General features: G+C 38.8%; 2 protein-coding genes across 4 annotated transcripts in view; both read left to right on the top strand.

Annotated features, from left to right (window-relative positions):
* The window catches only part of col11a1b (collagen, type XI, alpha 1b), an 81,261-nt gene extending 73,747 nt beyond the window's left edge, over positions 1 to 7,514 (top strand). For both annotated transcript variants that reach the window (XM_019348258.2, XM_003448470.5), the window contains 12 exons: positions 1,180 to 1,287; positions 1,432 to 1,485; positions 1,761 to 1,814; positions 2,388 to 2,495; positions 2,759 to 2,812; positions 2,900 to 2,935; positions 3,022 to 3,075; positions 3,396 to 3,651; positions 3,794 to 3,906; positions 4,165 to 4,233; positions 4,614 to 4,847; positions 5,962 to 7,514. In XM_019348258.2, coding sequence (XP_019203803.1) covers positions 1,180 to 1,287; positions 1,432 to 1,485; positions 1,761 to 1,814; positions 2,388 to 2,495; positions 2,759 to 2,812; positions 2,900 to 2,935; positions 3,022 to 3,075; positions 3,396 to 3,651; positions 3,794 to 3,906; positions 4,165 to 4,233; positions 4,614 to 4,847; positions 5,962 to 6,108 — 1,287 coding nt within the window. In that variant the 3' untranslated portion in view covers positions 6,109 to 7,514. The remainder of the gene's footprint in view (positions 1 to 1,179; positions 1,288 to 1,431; positions 1,486 to 1,760; positions 1,815 to 2,387; positions 2,496 to 2,758; positions 2,813 to 2,899; positions 2,936 to 3,021; positions 3,076 to 3,395; positions 3,652 to 3,793; positions 3,907 to 4,164; positions 4,234 to 4,613; positions 4,848 to 5,961) is intronic.
* Positions 7,515 to 13,102: 5,588 nt separating this feature from the next.
* LOC100700019 (noelin-3) lies at positions 13,103 to 23,634 on the top strand. Of its 2 annotated transcripts, none has more exons than XM_005476631.4 (6): positions 13,103 to 13,828; positions 16,522 to 16,665; positions 17,978 to 18,133; positions 19,003 to 19,114; positions 20,161 to 20,267; positions 21,465 to 23,634. In XM_005476631.4, the coding sequence occupies exons 1-6, from the start codon at positions 13,760 to 13,762 to the stop codon at positions 22,140 to 22,142; spliced, it is 1,266 nt and encodes a 421-aa protein (XP_005476688.1). In that variant the 5' UTR covers positions 13,103 to 13,759; the 3' UTR covers positions 22,143 to 23,634. The 2 variants fall into 2 exon arrangements, with proteins under 2 accessions (XP_005476688.1, XP_003448517.1); XM_003448469.5 differs by having other exon boundaries at positions 13,106 to 13,828; positions 19,003 to 19,222; positions 21,465 to 23,633.
* The last annotated feature ends 485 nt before the right edge of the window (positions 23,635 to 24,119 follow it).

The raw sequence follows: 24,119 nt of genomic DNA on the forward strand, positions 1-24,119 counted from the left end.
AAGGCTGCTCCAAAGCTGCTGGATGTGTCATAAGCAACTGTGAGCCAACAAGATTGTCATAACTCCTTAATGTCTTTCTGTGCATGTTGAAATAAAATGCCAAATTTTTAAAATATTTGCAAAAATGTTTTCCAGAAAAAAGAAATGTCTAGAAAGTCTGGAAAGAACAAGCTACATCCATTCGAAGCTTTTGCTCTAACATTTTCTTCAGCTGAATTGCACACTTGTAGAAATAGACAAATTAATAGCAACAACTTATTTCTGAGACTGTCAACAGATTTGATTGTTTTGTTAAAGTACACAATTTTCTGCACAATCAAAGACAATGATTGAAAGAGTTTAAAAACCATTGAAAGTTTTAAATTGTGTGGAGGTTTTTTGTACACAAATCACACAGTTTAAAGAATTGCACAAACAGAAAACGTGACAAATATCACTTCTTTTGTATTTTTGTCAGTCTCCAGCTCTGACTTATTTTCAACACACGCACACACTCACAGACGGACATATGGACAAAGTGCACATTCTATCCACACTGAGGTAAAGGATTACACTTGATTTGACGGAGACAAGACAAAGCCTGCGTGGTGATCCTTGAGTGTCAAATCCAGGCCTAATTAGTTGTCAGAACAATCTAATCCGTTCCTCCTATCATCCTAGTCAATATGACATCTCTGGAACTTCAATACATAAAAACCTGTGGTTCCTGCTCAGAGACAGCAGATGTGACCTGGTAACATTTGATCTGTTTCGATGTTGCAAATCCTCAAATCCCTCCACTCTAAGCTTTTGCAGCAGAAAACATTCAGAATATCGAAATGTATGACTTTGAGATACAGGATTAGTTTAATTATCAAGTTGGATAGAGGTCATGTAGTGTTGGTACCACAGAATTTTGCCTGTATTGCAAAGCAAAGGTCCCTGCAAAGTTGACAGTTGCTAGAATAAATATGTGGGTTCTTGTTTTGTTTGGATCTGCTACCCATGACTGTATATAAGTGTGCATAATATCCAAAGACCATCTGTTTTATACATTTGATGAGAAAGTTAAATACAGTTAATATGGATTTGTTTGTTTTCTTTTTTTTGCCTACAGAAGTTTGCTTTTCAAACGGTGTACACTACTCGTAAATGACTTATGAAGATGATGATAAGGACTAATGTTACTTTGTTTTACAGGGAGAAGCTGGAGCAGAAGGACCTGTTGGGAAAACTGGACCTGTGGGACCCCAAGGTCCCCCTGGAAAGCCTGGTGCTGAGGGTCTTCGTGGAATCCCTGGCCCTGTTGTGAGTGGATCTTTGATAAGCACATTTTCTGCACCATAATACATTTCATAAGCAAATATCACTCGCAAATCTCCTAATAATTGTTTTATTTAATTATATTATTAGGCAAAAAAAACTATTTTTACAATTTTTTCTTATTTTCAGGGTGAGCAAGGACTCGCTGGTGCTTCCGGTCAAGATGGCCCTCCTGGTCCTATTGTAAGACATTTCCTTGCACCGCCCCCATATAATACTTTAAAATCTGCAATATGAACTGCTTTCTAGTCATAAGCGTATTTATAAATCAGCCATTTTCAACAGGATTGTTATGACACAATAAAGTTTTTGGTGTGATCGTTGGTTTTGTAGCTCTGCAAAGAAGATACCGAATAGTAAACACAAATGCAGAGATCAGTGCCGGCTGTCATTGTAAGACAGTGTGAATTCATTTCACACTGACAGTTAGACGTGACAACCTGATTCTCTCTCCACAGGGACCCCCTGGACTTCCTGGTATGAAAGGTGACTCTGGATCCAAGGGAGAGAAGGCAAGACATTATTACGATGCTAATCTCAAATTGCTTTATTTTGTATTTCTCGTATCTGCTCATGCACCTTATCTGAAGCTTCCAAAGTAAGCAAATATCTCGGCCTGTCTCTTTGTTCACACTCCCAGTGAGAAGAAGAAAGGCTCTGTTTTGTGAGGAGTCTTTCACACAGTGATTTAATGCAGTGAATGAATATGTATAAGCCCAGTAATATCATCTTCGTAATGGTCATTGGTTTAATGCCAGCATGCAGTAGTCAGAAGCAGATGGTCATAACTTTGCTCACCAGCAGGTGCTGAGACAGACCACCATTGTTAAATATGATGACTGCAATAAACACACTAATTATTTATATGCAGAAATAAGGCAGCGCTAAGGTCATCCTGCCAGTCATTCTGAATAAACTCACATATGAATTAGCATATTTACTTTTCTTGTTGGTTGTAAATGTACAGACATTAAAATATTGCAGATATGAAAATGATGTAACATAATTAGTAAAAATATTTTCTTTTTGAATTGATTTCGTGCCCCTTTAATATATTTTGATTTGGCTTCCTCTGCTGGCTCTAGGGTCACCCAGGTCTAATTGGTCTAATTGGACCTCCTGGTGAACCTGGAGAGAAGGGAGACAGAGGTCTTCCTGGACCCCAGGGAACTGGAGGTGGCAAGGGAGAGCCTGTAAGTATCCCATAGAGTCATTAAATGAGCGTATACAGTAAATGTGGAGCCTGTTAAGTTACACTGAACACCAGTTTGTTTGTGTTCTAATAATTATTCTTGCACTGCCACTTTGTGACAAATAATCAATAATGAAAATGGATTATCTGTCACTCCCAGACTTTACTGCAAGACATTTTGAGTTGAATAGATAAGATTTCATATCTTATTTTACACATCTATTTACTGCATGTTGATTAACTTCATTTATTTTGTATTATAAGGGCATTAATGGTCCACCAGGTCCTCTTGGCCCTCCTGGCCCTCCTGGAATTTCTGTAAGTTGCAAATCTTGTTGAACAAACATGTTTTCCATCTTTGATTCAGTGTTGTTCACCTCTTAATATTGCCTTAATTCCCTTCAGGGTCCTCAAGGACAAAAGGGCGCAAAAGGATCAACCGTAAGTTATAATCTTTCTTCTGCATTGTTTTTAAACGAAGAGGCTTCATTTAAGTGATATAAATCAATGATAACTTTTGTTTTCAGGGTTCGACTGGTCAGAAGGGAGACCCTGGATTGATTGGGGCACCCGGACCACCTGTGAGTTACCAGTTTATTGTCATTAAATTATACATAATGCTCATTAACATTACATTACATTAACAATAAGACTGTTACTAAACAGTTTTTCACAAACTAAAATTAGTGAGTTACTGGCTTAGTAAGTCATGGGGATTAATCAGCAAATATTTTTCCAATCTATTAATTAATGTGGTAATTTTATTGATGTTTTCAGCTCCTTAATTTTAATTATTATTGTGAATCAAGTACTTTCGTTTTGAATTTTGTACTTTTGTACTGTTAGACAAAAAAGTGTCGTTTACAAAAATTCCGCTTGACCTTTAACCTCTGTGCTGCAGGGTCCAGCTGCTGATATCATCCAGCCCCTGCCCATCCAGCAGTCTTCCCGAAAGACCAGAAGGCAAGCTGAGATGCAGGGAGATGAGGCACTGGCAGACTACAGCGTTGATGGAGTGGAGGGAATGGAGGATGTTTTTGGATCTCTCAACAACCTCAAACAGGACATTGAGCGCATGAAGTTCCCAATGGGCACCCAAGATAACCCAGCCAGGACCTGCAATGACCTGCACCTTAGCCAGCCTGATTTCCCAGATGGTAAAATCGAGATTTTAACATTTAGTTATATATTAAAAATGACTTTTAGTAGAAAAAAATGTGCATTTCGACATAGTTAAGCAGTCTTGTTCAAGCTGTTCATCGTACCACCTCCTTATGTATGTCTCTGTTTCTCTCTTAGGTGAATACTGGATTGATCCAAACCAGGGCTGTATAGGAGACACCATCAAAGTGTTCTGTAACTTCACAGCAGGTGGAGAAACCTGCATCTACCCAGACAAGAAATCCACAGGGGCAAGTGACATTGACACCCGATTATATACAGTTGAAGCCAGCATATTTGTCGCAGTCAATCAACAATTGATCTGCTTTATTATAATAATAATAATCATAATAATAACACATTATAATTACATAGCCTCATTCAGTAGGGTATTGACAAAGATTAGTGCTATTTGCAGTTATTTGTTAAAGGTCTGTTTACAGCAGTGGCAATACTAGCACTTTATTAGTTTGGTAATTCATTTAATTAATGTGTGATATTTATTGCAGGCTAGAATATCTAACTGGCCTAAGGAGTCTCCAGGTTCATGGTTCAGTGAATTTAAGCGTGGCAAAATCGTGAGTCAACCCGCACAGCTGTTATTTTCTTTTCTATTACCTCCCAGTAGACATTCACATCCTTTTCAGATAAGTTTTTCAATTTTGCTCCTTTATCATTTTGTCTTGCTTACAGTTACTCTTTCCCACCAATATCTCTCCTTTCTCCCCCTGTTATACATCTCCCTCTCATATGCTTTGCATTTTTCCTTTCCTCAATTTCCTTTTGTTCCTCCGCTTGTTTCCTGTTACTTCATTTTTTCATTCCTGTCTCATACTATTTTTCACCTTCACTCACCTCACTCCATCCCTCATTACCATAATTATGTTTCTTCTTTCCCACGTTTACCACATCCTTTCTCCCTCTCTCAGTTTTTTTCATTCTCTCCATGTTTCCCCAGTTAAGCTACGTTGATGCAGCAGACAACACCATCAACCCAGTGCAGATGACCTTCCTGAAGCTGCTAAGCTCCTCAGCTCGGCAGAACTTCACCTACATTTGCCATCAGTCTGTGGCCTGGCACGATAAAGATGCTGACAACTATGACAAGGCACTGCGCTTCCTGGGCTCCAACGACGAGGAAATGTCTTATGACAATAATCCCTTCATCAGGCCGCTGATGGACGGCTGCTCGGTAAACACTAATTTTCTAACTTTCAGTTTGTAATTAAACTTTTTTTCTAAATCCCATGAAATCCTATTAATCCTCACAAATATGTAGACTGTTGTAGAGAAATCGTAAGTAATGTTTATCCTGGAGAGAATAGTAAGAGTGAGATCAAGTGCAAGGTTAATAGACTCAATGAGGGCGTTTAAAAGTAGATGCATGCTATAACTGGACCAGTTAGCACTGATCTTTAACTAAAACGAGAGCCTGTTTCAAAATGGTGATGAGCTTAACTGGATCCAGTGAATTAAGACCTGTACTTTTTTTTTTCTTAGTGAAACACATTTTGCTGTGTGTATAGGAGGTCTGTGGAGTTTCAGAGGCTACAGCATACATTGTTTAACAAATTTATGAGACCACTGTCACAAAAACAGGAAAAAAATATTTTACAAATCTGTCATAAACTAAAGATCACAGAGTTCACAGCGTACCGTTTTTATAGCATAACATACAACAACAAAAACAGATCAATAAACTTTAACTCGGCATCTTAATCAAAACATAAATGTAAAAATTGATTTCTGTGATTACTTTGTTAATTTAGGACATAAACCTTACATTGGGTTAAATTTTGTAAGCACTGTATAAAGATCTATTACACTAAAGGCAAACGTAAATTTAGGTTTCACTGGATGTAATCAATGCTATAATTATAGAATTCAGTACATGAGTACGATTTTTTGTAATATTACATGTAAAATGTGTTAGCTATTACTTTTTAAGCTACATTTTTTCCACTAATTTGGAGTTACATTAATTTGCTAAGGTTTTTATCAGGTAGCTTGAAGACTAGTTTGTTGATGTTTCTTTTTTACGCAATGTTTGAAATGTGTTTATCATAAGTGATTATTCATTATTTGTCATTTAAATCAGTCAGTTGTTTCAGGAGTATTGTGTGCCAAAAACAAAGAGTGCTCTTTTTAGACAGTTATTTAGTGCTATTATCCCTGTCCATCCATATTCCTATCTATATTTTAAATAACTTTATATTATTTAGTACCTTCTGCTAACATGGTTAGAACTTTACTTGAACCACCTTAACAAACTATCTGCCTCCCTGTGCACCCTTTTGTGTTTGTAGGCGAAGCAGGGCTATGCAAAGACGGTGTTGGAGATCAACACTCCCCGCATCGACCAGTTGCCCATAATTGACGTCATGCTGAATGACTTTGGGAAATCCAACCAGAGGTTTGGCTTTGAGGTCGGACCTGTGTGTTTCCTTGGCTAGACACACCCCTGCTCCCCGCTGAAGGACAGGGTCAGAGGGTATATATTAACACCCACATGCTGAGATCTGACAACCTTCATCTTCTCTCCCCGCGAAGCGAAAGCCTGTCTTTTCTTTTGTTGCCAAGAAGATCCACTAAAGCAAGGAGAAGAAGAGTCCCCCAGGCCCTGTCATGAAAGCGCTGACCAGGGGAAACTGCTCCTCGCCCTTGTAGGGCCAGAATCACATGACTTTAACTTACTAATGGGAATGACATCAGGAAAAGGACATTTGATGCCATGGTGGACGGTGGCACACTTACAGCAGCAGAGAGAGGATCCACTCCCCCTAAGCCCAATCCTCCCTCATCCTTCCCCTACAACCACGCCTCCCTCTCTCGGTGCTCCCGGTGCTGCTCTGAATACAACCACAGATGTGCTTTTGTGCAGAATCACAAAACACTCAAGGTGCTACAAATTTTTTTTTGATCAAACTGTAATTATTATTATTATTATTTGTACAATACTGTTCCTTTATGAATCCACTCTAAAAACCTGCATGTGCCCCGCCTCTGAAATTTTCAATAAATATTTGGTAAACAGCATTAGAATAAAACCTATTTAATGTCTGTTAAGAACAAATTTGATGAGAATTATCTTTTATTTTATATTTGATAAGAACTCCAATTTGTAAGTATGACTTAATCTTTTTGTAAATAACACAACTTTCGGGACTTTTATGAGATTAAAAAGAAACTGGAACATCCAACACAAACACCATTTTTTATTTTTTTGTTTATTAAAACTCAGTTGGGAAACCACGGGAATATAAATATTACAAAAAATGGCTTATTCTTTAAGACAGAATTTATTCAGTTAGATGCCTCTGTTACAAATGTGGACCCATTTGGCTCTTCAGCCTTGTTTATAATCAAGTTTGAACATTGATTGTGGTTTCTAACTTTTACAAAGAAATAATTCCAAGAAAAGCCTTGTTCATGTTTTCTTTGTAACAATGGACAAAATGTTTTCATGTGCCTTGAATTGTTCATTTAAAAATATTAAAACTGGATTCTCAAAAATGTCTGTGTTGCTATTTGGGTGAAGAAATAAGTAGCGATCTTGTTGTGATTCTGCGCTGCCTTCTACATACTACCTTAACTTGGCCATGATAATTTAAGATTAGTGAGGATTAGTGGTTCCGAGTGTTTGGGTTCATGTGATTGATTCTGCCGAGCCCAGGCGCTGTGATCTATCCAGCTTTTCTCTCTGACTCAGATTTGACTTTGATCAACATCTGTTTGCCTCTCCACATCGTTAGCTTAAAGCTATGATAGCAAAGACTTCAGAACCGCTTTGAAACCTGTGTAATAGCAGTATGTTTACAACCTATGTACAACTGAAATAAATGTCTGGTGCTTTGCCAAATTCATGTTGCAATCATTTGGATCCACTTACAGATTAAACGTTATTTATAGAAAAAATAATAATTTGTGAATTAATTCAACCAGTGTGTGTCGCTAAAATCCACGATTTTGCAGTGCATAAAATCGGAGATCTTGTCAACGCTGAATGACATTAGGTTCCTAATTGTACCACTGGCATCTATAGTAAACACTGAGGAAATATTAAACACCAAAAAGTTACAATACTTACCTAAAAAACAACATGCGTTATCCAAAAACGGGAAAAAGAGAAGCACATCTACGACCAAAGCTACATGTTTTGTCCAACAACATGCTGAGTCATACCTTTAACCTCTTAAAACGGGCAGCAGATATGTTTTGAGAGTTTGATATTTTCGTTTCTTATTTTTACTGTAAAATAAAGCGCTCACGGAGATCACAAGACTGCAATTTACAGCACAACCCGCATAATGTCGACATAATAAGAGCTCAGGACTGCGTGCTGCTAAAGTGTCTACAACAAATGCAAATTGTCTTCCCAGGGAGTTTGTCATTTTAGCAGTGGTGAGTATGAAAGAACAGATTACATTTATGATAATGAAGCACCTAAACCATTGAATACGTTTCACAAAACCAATGTGACAGACCAAATATGACTTCCTGTCTCACAGAAAACAGGAACAACAAAACACATGTGGTATGTTGTGCAGCTTCCCAAGTGGAAGGGTTCATTAAAAAGGTAAAGGTTAAGGTTGTGAAGTTACAGCACTGTAAAGAGGCAAAAACAGAATGATCTCATTTGTGATTTCAATTGTTTGCATTGGGCTGTTTTTGTTTTTTTTTTTATTATTATTCACTTTATGACAGATTTGCAACAACTCTGGCACAACACATGTCCCTAATTATTTAAACGGCGTCTAAATGTATACTTCTGCTGAAGTATATGCAAGCCATATCAGCCATTTTTCCCTCTAAAGTAATTGGACACACTAACAAAAGACATTTTTATTTTTAAGTGTGATTAAAATTCCTTTGTAGTCAGTGACAGCCTGAAGTCTGGGACTGATGAATATTGCCAAATGCTGAGTTTCTTCTTTTAAGAAGCTTTGCCAGGCCTTTACAGCAGCTGCCTTCAATTACTGCTTGTTTGTAGACATTTCTGCCTTCAACTTTATCTTCAGTAAGGAAAAAAAAATGTACTCAACTGGGTTAAAGTCAGTGGGGTTTGCCATTTCATTTCTTTTCCTTGTCTTTCTTTTCCTCTTTGATTGCTTTCACTGTTTTCTGCCAGTGCCCATCTGTCCTGTTCTGCAGCATTTGATTGAACAGAAAATATGCTATGAACTCCACCATGTATTGTTGACGTAGCTATTTCTAAAATTTCTCTCTGTAAAATCATTGGGGGGTTTTTCAGCCTAATCACAGCCTCCTTCCCTTGCATTGTCACCTTTTTGAACCTCATATTGAGAGTTCTAATGAACAGCTACCAGATGCAACAATTGAAATCAACTCGGAACCATTCGCCTCTGTAATTTGTCATGAAATAATGAGGGAACCAGCTACACCTGGAACTGAAGCTACTTATCAGTCAATTTTCCAATTACCTTTGAGCGTGTGAAAATGAAGGGACCTTGTAAAAAGTGGCAGTAATTTCTGCACTTCAGTCACGTCTTGACTGCTTCATTCCAAGTTCATTGACCGAGACAAAAGTATGAGAACAAGAACGGGGAAAGGGGTTAGGGTTAGGGAAAAAATACTTAGTGGATCAGCTGGTTGAGATTTTACTCTTTAATCAGTCAGGTGGAGAATAAATAATCTAAAATCCACTTATCTTTGCTTAGTACACAAACTTCTGCCCCACAACGTTGTCATCCCACATTTCAAAGTATTGTTTTTAACCATACAGAAAAGCTATAACACTTTTTAGAGGCCTGTTTTCGTTCTGCTATGTGAATCATCAAATCTGTTTACAGAGCTTTCTGTGTACTTCTCAAATCTGAATGGCCAGTGGAAGCACATATGGTGATGAGTAATAACCAAGTTTGTTTTCCTGACAATTTCACTTAGGCTGATGATATCACATTTTTTAAAACAATATAGGGTCACCTATTTTCCATTTTTAAACATATTTTCCTGTGAACTTCAAATGTCCAATCAGAAAACTGTAGGCTGTTGCTGGGGTATGTGGGCTACTTAATCCCCCTGCCAAAGCCAGCTAGTCACAGCCAATCTGTTGGGATACCTACAGTATAATGGTCAACATGCCGAAAACATTCTGTCCAAACTCCAGAGCTGCTGAGGCCCTACAGTCATATTTGAGGAGGGAGAATGATGGAAGTGAATAAGGGAAGGGATGTGTTGTCTATTCTGAGGAAGTGTTAAATTTTCCACCCACTATTCTTGCACATCCTCTCAGCCCATTTAATCCTTTCCAGGGTCATGAACAGCTGGACCTTATCACAGCATGAATTAAGCCTGAGGACAAGAAAAATTCTGCTCTGTCTGAGGACTAACACGGTGAGACACGTAGTCACATTTGAGGCAATTGACAAGTCAGAATCTCGGATTCACCTTAATTGCCTGGTTTAAAAAGAGAGACAACAGCTCCAACAGACACAGACGCAAAAATTAAAACAGCACAATCTGAGCCACATCAACACACTTATTATTGTTGCTAGTATATTTACTAACACAGTATACAGCGGTGATGGTAACCTCAGTGTGCTTCAGTACATCAGTACAAGTAGTTTATTCTAGTGTATAGATTTAGTTTTCCCCCAACACTTTCATTTCCTAAAATACTGAATTTTTATATCCAAAATCGCTTAAAATCACTTATTTTAATTAATGAGTTTGATACTATTTCAAGAAATCATCTAAGATACATCTGAATCTCCTCTAGCTAGAAGACAGTTGTCTAAGTATTAGCTTAGTTACAGGAGGAGTTGATTTCTCTCCATTAAATGATTTAATGATACTGGTTATTTTTCACATGCGGGGCAATAAAATTATGACCTTATAAATACGACAATTTAGTTAATATCAGTAACTACAACTAAATCATAGTTCAACTAAGGTTAAAGCTTCCTTCAGATTGTGAGGCAGCAACAGTGCTACTAGTATAAGTACTGTAATTGAATGATAAATATCACAAATAAACACTCAAGACAGCTATCAGTGACAGACAAGCGTAGCTACATATCATCCTGCTGCAACTCCTCACCAAAGCATTTAAGATCCAACTGCTTTAGCAGAAAAACTAAGTTGTACTAAAAAAGATACTCTGTGTAAAGGTTTAGAAGGAAAAGGGAAAAACTGAAAAAATAACAAGTGTGGACTTCACTGAATAAAGGGAGATAAAGCTGACTTGTTTAAAGTAGCTCACTCTGTGTAATTTTCAGCTTTTTGGAGCAGGAACACTAGAAAAGCCTGTATCGACTGGTGTCTCTTTTATAGCAAGATAATTGCTTGTTTTCTCTGTTGATATTTTCTTGAAAGGCAGAATTCCTAAAGAAAATAAATCTGCTGTGGTAATAGCATTAGCATTTTCAGTAGTCTATGGATTTCCCCCTCCTACTTCTGTATATACTCTGAGACAATTCTGAAAGTCTATTTGAAGTGAAAAAGATACCCTGGGCTCATCAAATGTCAAAAGCAATTTGAACTGAATTGAGCCACAAAGTAAGCAGCAGCCACTGTTAATGCTGGAGAGAAACTCATCAGAAATGCAGGTCAGGACTTACAAAACCCCTTTGTTCAAGTGTGCCAAGAAACTTCTGTCTCTTTCTCCTGTCAGAGACACTTGAGTATTCCCTGTTCAAACAGTTTGACTAGGAAACACTCCAACAATACTGTGCTTCATTGCCCAACCCATCAACTCATTCCAACCTCCTGCTGACTGGTGATCTGAAAAGGGCCTGGAGACTCCCCTACTCCTCACGTCTGCAGTTTATAGTGGCCGCTCTTACATCAGTATTTCCTGGAGCACCCAGAAAAAAAACCTGTAAAGCCAACCACCGCACCCTTTTGTGAAACCAAAAGTGTGTCTCAACACGTCTAGCATAAGATAACTTGGCACTGGCATAAATTTGCATTTGAGACCTCGTGTCTCTTTCAAACTGTCTATATTCCTTAAAAAGGAGGAAATACCAGTTGGCATGCAAAAGTTGAAGTCTTGTCAGAAGGTTGAAGGTGACTCCTGCTGTCAAGGACATGCGCTTGTTGCAGACTGTGAACGGCTTCTGGGGGAAGTCTTGAGCGGCATTCAAAGAACAGAAGATATGGCTCTGGCACAAGTCAAATATTATCTGAGGGAAAAGTTTTCAGTATACTAGACACAAAATAATTGCTATTATCTGTGTAGATGTTTTCAAATTGAAGGTGGGCCTCCCGATGGTGGTGGGACTATTGAAAGAAATGCATGAGGCAAAGATACTGTATGAGGGAGAAGCTGGTGAGTTAAAGCTACTGTGTTATTATTGTATGTTGATTATGAATTTGTCACTCTAACGTACATAGTCAGGCAGTTAAAATTGCAGCACAACTGTAACATATAGCACTATGAATGTATGAAGTCATTTAATGAGTTAAAACATATACCCAAGCAATGGGGAACTGGTTAGCATATGCACGCCAAGGAAAAGGTTGCTGGTTTGATTCCTGCTAGAGATGCTAATCCTCTTTGGGGTTGCATCAGAAAGTACATCCTGCCAAATCAAACATGCAGAGCTTTTGAATGTAGCTTTTATTTACACAAGCAAAGTCACTGAAACTTACATTTTATTCAGTGTTCATTGTTCATGCACCCACCTAAAGGTCACAGAAACAAAAACAAGAAGAAGAAGAATCATCTTTCTGAATTGTTGCTTTACAAACAGGAAGGAGTAATCACAAACTCAGCATACTTTTTCTGTACAGTGCCATTAAGATTAATGCAGTCAGATATAGACTGGAAGTGTAGGGCTCAGTTTCAGCAAAACATGATGGAAACTCTACAAAAAGTGTTAGGAGAACTCTTCTACTACTAAGCAATATCTAGCAAACTCTCATTGGTCCTCTGATTGTCATGAAATTGATGAACCCATATAGTTGTGTAGCAGTCACAAACTAATTTCTTTAAATGCTGCAGAATACAGTATATGGTTTAGCAAATATGGAGAAAGAACTGGCAACAGGATAAATGATAAATGAAAGCAGCCTGAAGGCCGATAAAAGAAAATATAAACATAGCCTATTTAAGTCTAACTTCAAAACAGCAAATGTCTGAAGGTTTATTTACGCCAATGCGCTCTTCCACTTCTCAATTCAAGGGAATCAGCTTGAGCACAGAAGCCAAAGGAAAAAACACCCCAACTGTGTGAACCAGTCATGCCTGTGAACTCTATTTGTGTGCATAAAGAATGCCCAAAGCATTATTTAATGGATTAATTGAAAAACAATGTGTCATGTGAAGGCATGTGAGAGACAAAGAGAGAGAGATGTCATGATAGCACTGTGTCAAAATAAAATAGTAATATTACGTATTTGAAGTTAATAGTACACACACACACACACACACACACACGCACATATATATATCTATATATATAGTGCTAGTAAATGGGCGTTAAGGGACTTCCATACAAACGGCCTCAAATTGGGTAGTAAAAGAAAATCTCTTTATTCTATATCGGAAGCGTGAATCTGACGCTTAAAGCAGCTATCAGTGCTTTTTCAGATCTTGTTTACTCCGTGATTTTTTTTAGTAAACAGGGTCTATCCTTCAGTATGTTTCTCTGCTGCTCTCATAGTACCGTCTGGCGCGCCTGTTCTCCGCAGTGACAAAAACGCAGCAGCAGCAGCAGCTCTGATCTCTGCCTTCTTATTTTCTTTTAAATACTGCCAGCTGCAACTTTTGTCACCTCACAGCTGCCGGTGGTTCCTTCTCACACACGAGCTCATTAAAAGTCAAGAGAGACGTTTGGATGATGTCATATCCGTGAACAAGGATCCCTTTGACCAAACCGCAGCTCGGCTTTTCGCAGCTTGCGTGCCCACAAACTTTTTTCCTTCTTGCAGTGACGAGGTTTCTCCCCGCTGTCCATATGGCATGCGTAACGGGGAGCAGTGGATGGATGTGCCCCCCTCTTCTACGGAAAGCCGCGGTTGTTACCAGAGCGTAGTGGACGTGGTGGCCTGAACACTCAAACAAAAACTTGCGTGATTTTTTTTCTTCTTCTTGTGGGCGCGGAGGAGGTGGAGGAGGGAAACGTTGTAGCAGCCGACAGAATGTGGTCGCTGTCCGTGGTCCTGAATCCGCTGCTGTTTCTGCTGCTGTTCGGATACTGCCCTACGGTGGTGAGTTTCCAACACAACTGCCTCTCGTATTTCTGCCAGGAACAGCACAATAAACTTGGGCATGAGCTTGTACTGTCATGTAATGCTGAGTTCAAGTGATTAGAGGTGTATTTAACGTGTGCGTTGAAAACACAATAACATAAAAAAAATTGTCAGTTTTCTGCCATTATTGCGTGTTTGGCTGGTTCTTTGCTATTGTTAGCATACACATACATGCAATACACACTCCAGCCCTGGCAGGGGATTTACATTTACACACAGACCTGATGTGTGGACAAAATACTATTTTATTTAAAAAAACAAAACATATTTAAAGTGGTGGCAGAAGTAGAACCACCCTCATAGCACTTTGTTTATTGCTTACATCAACCATAGAGTACTGATATCGATCCTGGAATATTGCCAGGCTTATAACTCACTTTTAAGGGAGAGTTCCGTCTTTGTTGAAAAAAATGGTGCTGTGAATTGTGTCTAAACTCCTATTTTGCTGGAAGCGTTTTTCTGTAACAATCACACTTAATCTAAATGTATTCATCAAATGGTCACGCAGTCATTTAAGGACATAGTCGTTTAAGCTTTTTAAATAGGGCTGGGTTTGGGAGTATTGTAACAAATTAGGAGGAGCAGCTTGCAGACCACCAAGCCAGTTGGACAAGAACAATGGTCGATTAGGTTCATCCCACCCATGCAGAGTACAGTCCCCTTGCCAATGTCTTGATTGCAAAGCAGTGCCCCCACATAACACCTTGCCACGATTGAGAGTGGTGTACAGAAATAATGATGCTTCAAAAAAAGAGGAAATTCTGTTGCCCAGGAAATACTCAAAATTACCTTCTTATCAGTAATAATGAAAAAGAAAAGTCTAAATGCCCCAAACAAAAGTGGAAGCAGCTGTCTGAATTATTTAATGAAAGAAAAAATTCTTTGTGCAGAGTTCCTCATAAAAAAAAGCCTAATTGGAGAGTGCATCTGGCTTGGCTGAGCAACAGAATCATTTTAATATGAGGAAATTTGAGAGTGAGAAGAGTGGAAAGGATGTGCGTCACTCAAGAGATAGGAGGAAGACCATTTTAACAGATTAGTCAAACTAGCTTCTTTTCAGGGGCCTTTCAAAGCAAAATAAGGAGAAGAAGAGCTGAGGATGTTTTTTTTCTGACTCTTTTATCCCATTCAGCTATGATATACTGAGAGAGAGGCAGTCATGGTTTACTATGCTATTTGGAATATCTAATTATTTGCAGGCTGTGGCAATGTATCTCACATGACCTCGAGATATTCCATTGCACTTGTTTCGTGTTCCTACTGCTGCTTTTCACCGTGGTTTTGTTTTTTCATGAAATGCACACTGACCATAACAGGAAGAAGAAAATATTGTGGGTTATGAGATCATATCAGGGCCAACTTAGCATCAGAACATAGGCACAATTCACAGGCTTTAATTCCTAAATCACAAACTTTACAAATAACCAGTAGCAAATGTTAAAGGGAAACATTATTAAAACATATTAAAGGGAAAGATTTTGGTGAGGAGTGAGGATGCAAATGTTACAAACGGAAATTGTGATGGAATGTAAACTGCAGAGGCAGATAACAGTCCGCCCTATCGATTATTTCTTAAACAGCATGACTTTGCATGGTAGTAACAGATTACAAACTGGCAAAAAGCGGCCTCTCTGTAGGTGAAAATGATGAGTCAAAGTCTGAGCTTTCTCCTTAGTGTGACGTTTTCGCCTGCTCAGAGGGGACATGATCTTTCATGGATGATTCAAAATGCTCTTTAAACTGCTTAGGCTGACAGGGATGAATGGGAAAAGGAATGGATGCCTGCACTTTAAAAACAGGGCACTTCACCTTTTAGCCATACACTTCAGAGTCTGGTGGAGTTCACATGTTTCACATGTTGTTCTCCATCCAGCTGTAGTTTTTCAATGTAAAAACAAAATCCAAATAACAATTGGCCGTCTGCCAAAGAGGCAGACAAATTTCCCATACACAATCTAGGGTTGCCAGTATTTGGCTGCCAGTCCTGTGTTAATTTCCCATGCAGAGAATAAACAGCAAATACTGATCCCTTTTTTGTGTCTGATAACTATCAACTTTTCCAGCACTTCAGAAGAGTTTGATCAAAGTTTGGAGTAAAAGCTACTTTTTTTTTACTGTGCACACTCCAACTTTAGTTGACGGTTTTAAATTTCTGCTTTGGCTTATGATGCATAACATTATGTTCTTTGAGCCTTATATGCCAGCGCCGTGGAACATATTGACTGTAATAAAGAGCAGGACGAGCTCCCACAAATCAGGTTTATCTGTGTCGTACAGCAGGACTTTCAGTTAGAGCACTGGAAGGCCTAGTAAGGAGAAACGGAGGAATTTCAGCTCTCGGGTTATTCATCAAGGCCAGGAAACACTATTTATTGTTGAAGAGGAAATTCACCGGAGACCATACACAGTGAGCAGAGGAATATCTTACAGCAAAAGCACTTTGTTCTTTCAAAGCAGCGACTTTTTCTAAGTCAGTGGAATTGGTTGGTGTCGAAGCTTTGGGGGCAGAAGGCAGAAGAATGGATGACCCATAATAAACAAAATAACAAAACATAACAGCTGTGTGCTGCAATGTCAGAGTCGTGACATCATCTGCACATCTGTAGAAATGTGTGCTGTGTATTTATGGCTGCATGTGTCTCTCTGTGCAGACCATCAGGCCAAAGGAAGGGTGGCAGGTGTACAGCTCGGCTCAGGATGCAGATGGGCGTTGCATCTGCACAGTGGTGGCTCCTGAACAGAATCTCTGCTCCAGAGATGCCAAAGGCAGGCAGCTCCGCCAGCTCCTGGAGAAGGTGCATTCCACACAGACACACACGCTTCTGTATAAGTGACAATGCACGCACATGCTCATTCTCCACCGTATGTGTTTACTATAACAAAAGAGCACACTTGAATTCAAAGACATATGGCATCAATTTCAATCATTATTCATGCTTCTTTGCTGCCCTAATCCTTTGAGAGATTGCACCAGCCAGGTCCATAACCCTGTTTTCCACTTCTGCATATATAACATGGATGACATCAGTTGAATGGCTACTTGGGAAGATGAGAACACCTCATCCCACCTTAATAGAACTCGAGTACCCCTTTATTGTGCATCAAATCAATCAAGGACATTTTTAAGGTTTCAGATTTCAGAAGGCTTTAAGTATTTGACCAGGATTGTTATCTGTAAAAAAATTGAAAATTAAATTGTTATCACCTATTTTTTGCTTTACATCTGCCACCATAGACGTTTTTCTGTAAAAGTGTGGATTTCGTCTTGATTACCTGAAATGATTTTGGAACACGACAGCCATCGTTGTGAATTGAAGTGGAAATCTCAAATGTAATTCCAAATGTTATTTTTGCCCCATGCCCGTCATGATTTAAATGCATTATCTACAAGCGAACAAATAGCACAGCCCTAGAATCACTTTCCTCAATGAGTATGCCACATGAGAAAACATGGCTGTAGCCTACATTTTAATGTTGTATGCCAAAGGGTGTTCTCTGTCATTCACTGGGCCCTCTGACACTAATGTACTAAGCTGCCTCAGGCCATCAGTGAGGCCATTTCAGGATTCCTCTACCAGAGCTAGACAAGTATGCAGAACACAATGTATGAGCCCTGTGTCACTTTACTGGGGATGTGCACCAGTACTGTTGGTTCATTATAAGTTGAGTTAAAGAGAAGAAAGAAGGGAAGCTATCTCTTCCTCCTTCACATGCCCCATAAATGTAGCTTTTGTTCAACCACAAAGACAAACTATAAGGTTTCTACATTAAGTGTTTGCTCCTAATATGTCATTAAAATCCATCAGATTCAGTAGTTTGTCTATGACATTTGAAAAACACTTGAATTAAATCTGTCAAAATGGAACCTAAATTTAAAAACTGAGGAAAAACTGCTATGTGATAGTACCATGTCTCTGAAAAAAAAAAATCATATGAAGCTCTACTCAGCTGAATTGTTAAAAGACAATCACTTTGGAGGTCAAAATGTTGATTTGTTCTTTGGGAAGTTAGAGCATGGCATCCTACCGAAAGGCTGAACATGGGGGACATTTTAATCTTGTGGTGGACGGAAAAATCAATGCAGCGCTGTTTCATTCTTTTCAAAAGGTGCAGAACATGTCACAGTCAATCGAGGTGCTGAACCTGCGGACGCAGAGGGACTTTCAGTATATCATGAGAATGGAGAGCCAGATCAAAGGACTGCGGTCAAAGTTCCGGCAGATCGAAGCGGATAGGAAGACGCTCGTCAACAAAAACTTTCAGGTATATTTTTGTTTGATGTTTAACTTTGTGAGAAACATCACAGGGAAGCCTGGGAAGGGACCTCTTCCAAGGATACCTGAGTTGCATCTGAATTAATCAACTTTCATTCCTGATAAGATCAATACAGGTCCACAACTGACCAGCCAAGGGCATTGCAGTCATAAAAGCAAGACAGAATCTGAAGGATGGATACAGAAAGATAACAAATATCCTAACGGCAGCATTATAAATAAACATTTATCCATTTGTTTGGCACGTAAAACAGCTCTTTTTGGAGCCTTGACTGAGAAAAACAGTTGGAATGAGCAGAACTGTGGTGAGTTAATGTCTTCCTTGCCACCACTATAGTTCAATAGTTTGCGCTCACCTGTTGTTAATACATACCAGGATACATACCATACTAGGATTTTGTTTTCCATAAAGATAGAGATTCTAACTCTCAGATATTGATTAAAAAACTGATTGTGAAGAGTACTAAATCTGTTTCACAGTGACAGGATTTCCATTAAATTATTAGTAGTAGCGATTTCCATTAGTGGAATTTGTTTGGTTCCTGCTACAGCGTGTCCCTCCTTCTATATTTGCTTAAGTTCCCTCACAACAGAAAGTTTGATATGGGCAAACATTCTTGCAAATATTAGATTTGTATTCCTCATTGTTGTGTTTTTTTAATTATTATTATGCTGTTTTTCCTGGACTCAACAATAAGAAGTGAATCTGCATTTTGTGTAAAACAAAACAGTAAGTATTGATACAAAACAATAAGAAGATACAGGTATTGCTGTACTTATGTGCTGCCAAACTGAGAGATTTGTTGAGACTAGTATTTCTAAAGTCCAAATACCTGTTCTGTTACTTATCTGTTGCAGGAGCTAAAGGGAAAGATGGAATCCTTGCAGCCGCTGATTCCAGTCCTGGAGCAGTACAAGACAGATGCCAAGCTCATCTCACAGTTCAAAGAGGAGATCAGAAACCTGTCTGGTGTGTTGATGGGCATTCAGGAGGAGATGGGGGCCTATGACTATGAGGAGTTGCAACAAAGGGTCCTAAACCTGGAAAATAGGCTTCGGAACTGTATGAGTAAACTCAGTAAGTCCAGCGATGGGGAAAAAAAGGCATTCTTGCGCGGTGAGATCGGATTATACAGTGGCAAAGGGATCATAGGCACATTTCTTGCAGCTACTAGGAGGCTGGCATTTTAGATCCAAAGCAGTGGACAGACAAGAACTGCTACTGGAGGCTAACAAACCCCAAAGTGAAAGAACATTCTCCCAAGCTAAAGATGAATGTGAAGCTTTGCACTCTGATTTTAAGTGAAAAAATTCAACTCAGGCTCACTTAAAGTGATGATCGATCATTTTAACTTAGAAATTCCTTCTTGTGTCTTGTTTGCCATTCGCACTTATACAAAATTTGTGGTTACACTGCTCCACCCATTAAGGTTTGATTCATCTAATAAGATCAATTCTGCCCCCAGAGCAGCTTTGCCTTTGATAAAGGTTTGAATAACTAAAGCTCCAATTTGCCAACTGCCAGGTTATCAACAGTGATGGCTCCTGTCAAAGTGTCAACATAAATAGCTAACATGGGAATGCTAATAGGACGTGGCTGGAAATCTGTCGGAGCCGGAGATGATTGCTTAAGCATTCATTGTGCGTGAGCTTTGATTGATTGGGTAAAATAGCACTTCAATACTTAACAGGGAACTTCAAAGCTTGTGTGCAAGTGATAGCCTACTGTCATTTGGCACCATTAAAGCCTGGCAAGATCATGTAAGTGTAATCCAAGTACTCTGAGCATTAAAACATATGGGTAAGTGTTCTCCCAGCTTAGACACATGGAAAGTTGTTGTTCTGTGGCACATTTCTTCTTATTCAGTCTACTGTATATCTTTAAAAGCTGACAAAAGTACAGCTGTGTCCAGATGCTGCACACAAGCTGTCCAGAACCCACTTAGCAGTCCAGCACTTGGAGATAAATTCCAGTCATATAACATATGTGACCACAGCTGTATGATGTGTTTTCAGCATGTGGCAAGCTTATGAAGATCAATGGACCACTGACAGTGAAAACTTCGGGTACCAGATTCGGAGCCTGGATGACTGACCCACAGGCGTCTCCCAAAAACAACAGGGTGAGTTTATGTGCATCTCTTCGGGTTGTAAGTCTTTGAAGCAACACTGTGCAGTTTAATAATTTATATGTGGCGGCTTCCCTCCTTTTGTTCAAAGGGGAGAGATGTTGAAATACAGCATCGCACCTACTAAAAGCTTTCTGCACACTTGACTGCTGAGTTCAGACATTAAACTTAATGTTGCTTGCGCTCCTGTTTGATATACAGTACCTGAAGCTGTTTAGATGGTTGCTTTATTCCAGCAGAAGTGGAAAATGTTGCACTTCGTTCACTACTGCTGTTCAAGACTGCAGAGACTGTCATGACTAGACACATTAATTGCTAATCTTACACATTAAAAGATAGAAATAGTCAAAACAAAAGTACACAAAAAACTGCATGTCAGCGTTTTAACACTGACACTAAAAGACACAGATTAGAGTTACTGAGAAAAGGGGAGGACAGACGTTTGGAATTCCCATACTTAACAATCAGTGTTTGTCCCAAAATGCATTTTGTGCATCCTTGTCAAATGTGTTGAAGTGTAAAATCTTAGCAAAGTGAGTTTTGAACATAGAAAAAAACTGCAGAGGTGGACAGTTTCCCATAGTGTAAATGCATGCGAAATAAAATAAAACGTCATTTCATTCATCCACAACATCGCAAACCAGCTTTTTAGTATCACAAAAAAAAAGTGAGGAAAAAAATTTCTTTTAGAAATACACTTGTCATATTGAAAAAAGACTAAAAAGTGAAAGTGCTGCAAGGCTCTTACAAATATCCTAAACAGGTGTAGGGCGATATGGCTCAAAAAATAAAGAAAATTTGTATGTTTGTATGCCTTTTTCTTACGCTTGTCATGCATTTTCCTATTTACCATATCTATTAAGACAATAGCATGAAGCACTTTGAACTGCAACAGAGTACAGACTGGCCTATTCAACAAAGCACTGCTCATGTGACTAGTCTTACAAAATTTTTGGAGGGTGCTTGCAGTCACTCTTCCTTGGTTCTGGTTTGACCTTATTAGTAGGTGTATCATCGACCATCTGGCTAATAAGAAATTATTGGCCATGGCTGCTTTCTATCTTTCCCTTCATAGAGTTCCTGTGTTCTGTGATTTCTTTATTTTGCTAAAAATTAATTTCTATCACAATTTTAAATACAAACCACTGACCAATTACAATTCATTGTCATATCTATGTTTTTGTCCCCCAGGTGTGGTACATGGACAGCTACACCAACAACAAGATAGTAAAAGAGTTTAAGTCCATCACTGATTTTGTCGCAGGAGTTGAATCCAGAACCTACAATCTGCCTTTCAAATGGGCTGGAACAAACCACGTAGTATACAACGGCTCCTTGTACTACAACAAGATGCAGAGTAACATCATCGTGAGGTACAGCTTTGAGACAGGTCGCGTGGTCACGCAGAGGGCTTTGGAGTCGGCAGGCTTCCACAATGTGTACCCGTACACCTGGGGAGGATTCTCAGACATCGACCTGATGGCAGACGAGCTGGGACTGTGGGCCGTGTATGCAACCAACCAAAATGCTGGCAACATTGTCATCAGCCAGCTGAATCCGGACACGCTCCAGATCATCAACACGTGGAACACAGAATACTCAAAGAGGAACGCCGGAGAGTCTTTTATGATCTGTGGGACTCTATACATCACTAATTCCCACCTGACCGGAGCCAAGGTGTACTATGCCTACTCCACTAAAACCTCCACTTATGAGTATACAGACATACCCTTTCATAACCAGTATTTCCACATGTCTATGTTGGACTACAATGCCAGGGACCGTGCTCTCTACGGCTGGAACAATGGCCACCAGGTCCTGTTTAACGTTACGCTTTTCCACATCATTAAAACTGAGGACGACTCTTAGAGGCTGGGAGAGTACTGTACACATAAAAGATTAAAATATGGAAATTTAAAGGTTGTGCCTGAATGTCAAAATAAATGTTATTTATTTATTAATTTATTAAATTCTCCTAATAAGCTTTGCCTTTTTTCTTGCATTTATTTACTGACATGAAGCTGTTTACCTGTTTTTTCAGAGTTAATTGAGTAAGATATTATCTAATTGAAAATGTCACACTGCCTATAAAATAAATGACAGCAAAAAATGAACAAATTCAGTGCATTATGAAGCATCCTGAAAACATTGTGGATTTAATAATGGCACTTGAAACTCTGAAACACTTAACAATGAACTTAAAGTAATTTCTCATGCCCTTTTCACTCTGAAATGAAAGCTTTTCCAAAATGAAGTCTTCATATTTATAATGGTTTTCTCCGTTCAGTATTACATTTATTCAGGCCCTCTAATTTATTCATTTTTGACTGTGTTCGTTAATTGTTCGTTTTGTTTCCATTCTTTCTTTGCCATTTATTCATCATGATCTGCTAATTTATTCCTGCTTTTCACTGCCTGCATTTTGCTTTCAGTTGGTCTTTGTACTTTTACTTTCAAACTTTTGCACTTGACCTCGTTCAAGACAATAAGAAATGTGGTGAACCATAATGCACCTGTACAGTTAATGTTGGCTTTTTTTTTAGCTAATACTGGCTCTTTTGTGTCTATGAAAATTCTCAGACATTCAGGTCTTATGACATCTTGAAGTACTAAGTCAAAGTACTTAATGCAACCCAAAGTCTAGTTGCCTTTAACTTAGTACTCTGAGACAGCAGCTTTTTTGTAACTTCAGCAACAGTTTGTATGCCTTATTCAGTGCAGTATATTCTGTGAGCCCAGCTCTCATGCATGAATGCTGGTTGTCGTAAAAGCATTCTTACTGTAACTGTTTGTGTATTTTGCATTTGCAAAACGCTCCATTCTCCTCTCTGACTATGTTAATGGTAAAGAACCATTTATACAGAAGTAGAAAACTTTAACAAGGATTCATGTGTGTAAATAGGAAGTTATACATAACCCAAATAAAGGTATTGTTTTCATTAAGTCATAGTTCTGTGCATTCCCTTTTCTGCTGTAAGGGTTTGATTGTTTCTTCTTTATTCCCTGCACCACTGTACTCATTTAAAATCACTGTAATTCTTGACAAGAGCTTTGTTACTTTACTGTTACTGGAATACTCCATAAGCAACAGGGCAACATGTTTGAGCTGTAAATATCACTTTGTACTTGGTGGCAACAGCTTGCAAAAGCTTCACGGTCTGAATTGTATCCGGACTTTAGTGGTTCTATAAATTGATTTAAACTCCCATTTTTCATGAGTGACATCCATGTGTTGTATACTATGTTTGTTAGACCTTTGTGCAATACTATAGTGTCTATAAAGAATATAGTTTAATGTTGACAGTGGACTTTCTTGGGAGTTAATAAAGAAGAAATAAAACTAAATAAATACACATATCTGTGGCTTTTCAGAGCTATTTTCGTCTTCAAAAAGATATTGAGATTTATTTAATGAGCATTTGCAGAGTTCGATTAACTAAGAAGATTCAAACAAGGAAAGTATAGATGTCTGAAAAGCAGAGAGTATGCATTACACTTGCATTGGCCCATGATTTTTGCTCCTCCCCATTTGCTTTCAGCAACAGTCGTGCGGGTCATCAGAGAACTGGCTGCACCTGAGAGGTGTGAGAGGCTAAGGGTATAAAGCCTGCTCTTTCAGTTCCTCTGTGTCAGTAGGCAGCTTCCCCTTCCTTGTGGTTTGTTTTTTTGTTTTGTTCTTGCATCCTGTTGAAGATTCAGCTGTGTGATAGGAGGAAAAGAGAAAAAACACAGTAAAGGTTTGTGGATGTAAGAAGAGGATGGTAGGGATAGGATGAGATGTAGGAAAATGATCTGCTGTGAGGCCTCCTAGGGGGAGAAAAAGAAGAAAAAGCAGAAGAATGCTTA

Source organism: Oreochromis niloticus, linkage group LG18, assembly GCF_001858045.2.
Source record: "Oreochromis niloticus isolate F11D_XX linkage group LG18, O_niloticus_UMD_NMBU, whole genome shotgun sequence".
NCBI lineage: Eukaryota > Metazoa > Chordata > Actinopteri > Cichliformes > Cichlidae > Oreochromis > Oreochromis niloticus.

Excerpts from the sequence above, each read along its gene's own strand:
- LOC100700019 (XM_003448469.5), top strand. The coding sequence starts at position 13,760 with ATGTGGTCGCTGTCCGTGGTCCTGAATCCGCTGCTGTTTCTGCTGCTG. Across the intron at positions 19,223-20,160 it reads GAACTGTATGAGTAAACTCA|CATGTGGCAAGCTTATGAAG; the intron begins GTAAGTCCAGCG and ends ATGTGTTTTCAG. Across the intron at positions 20,268-21,464 it reads CGTCTCCCAAAAACAACAGG|GTGTGGTACATGGACAGCTA; the intron begins GTGAGTTTATGT and ends TTTGTCCCCCAG.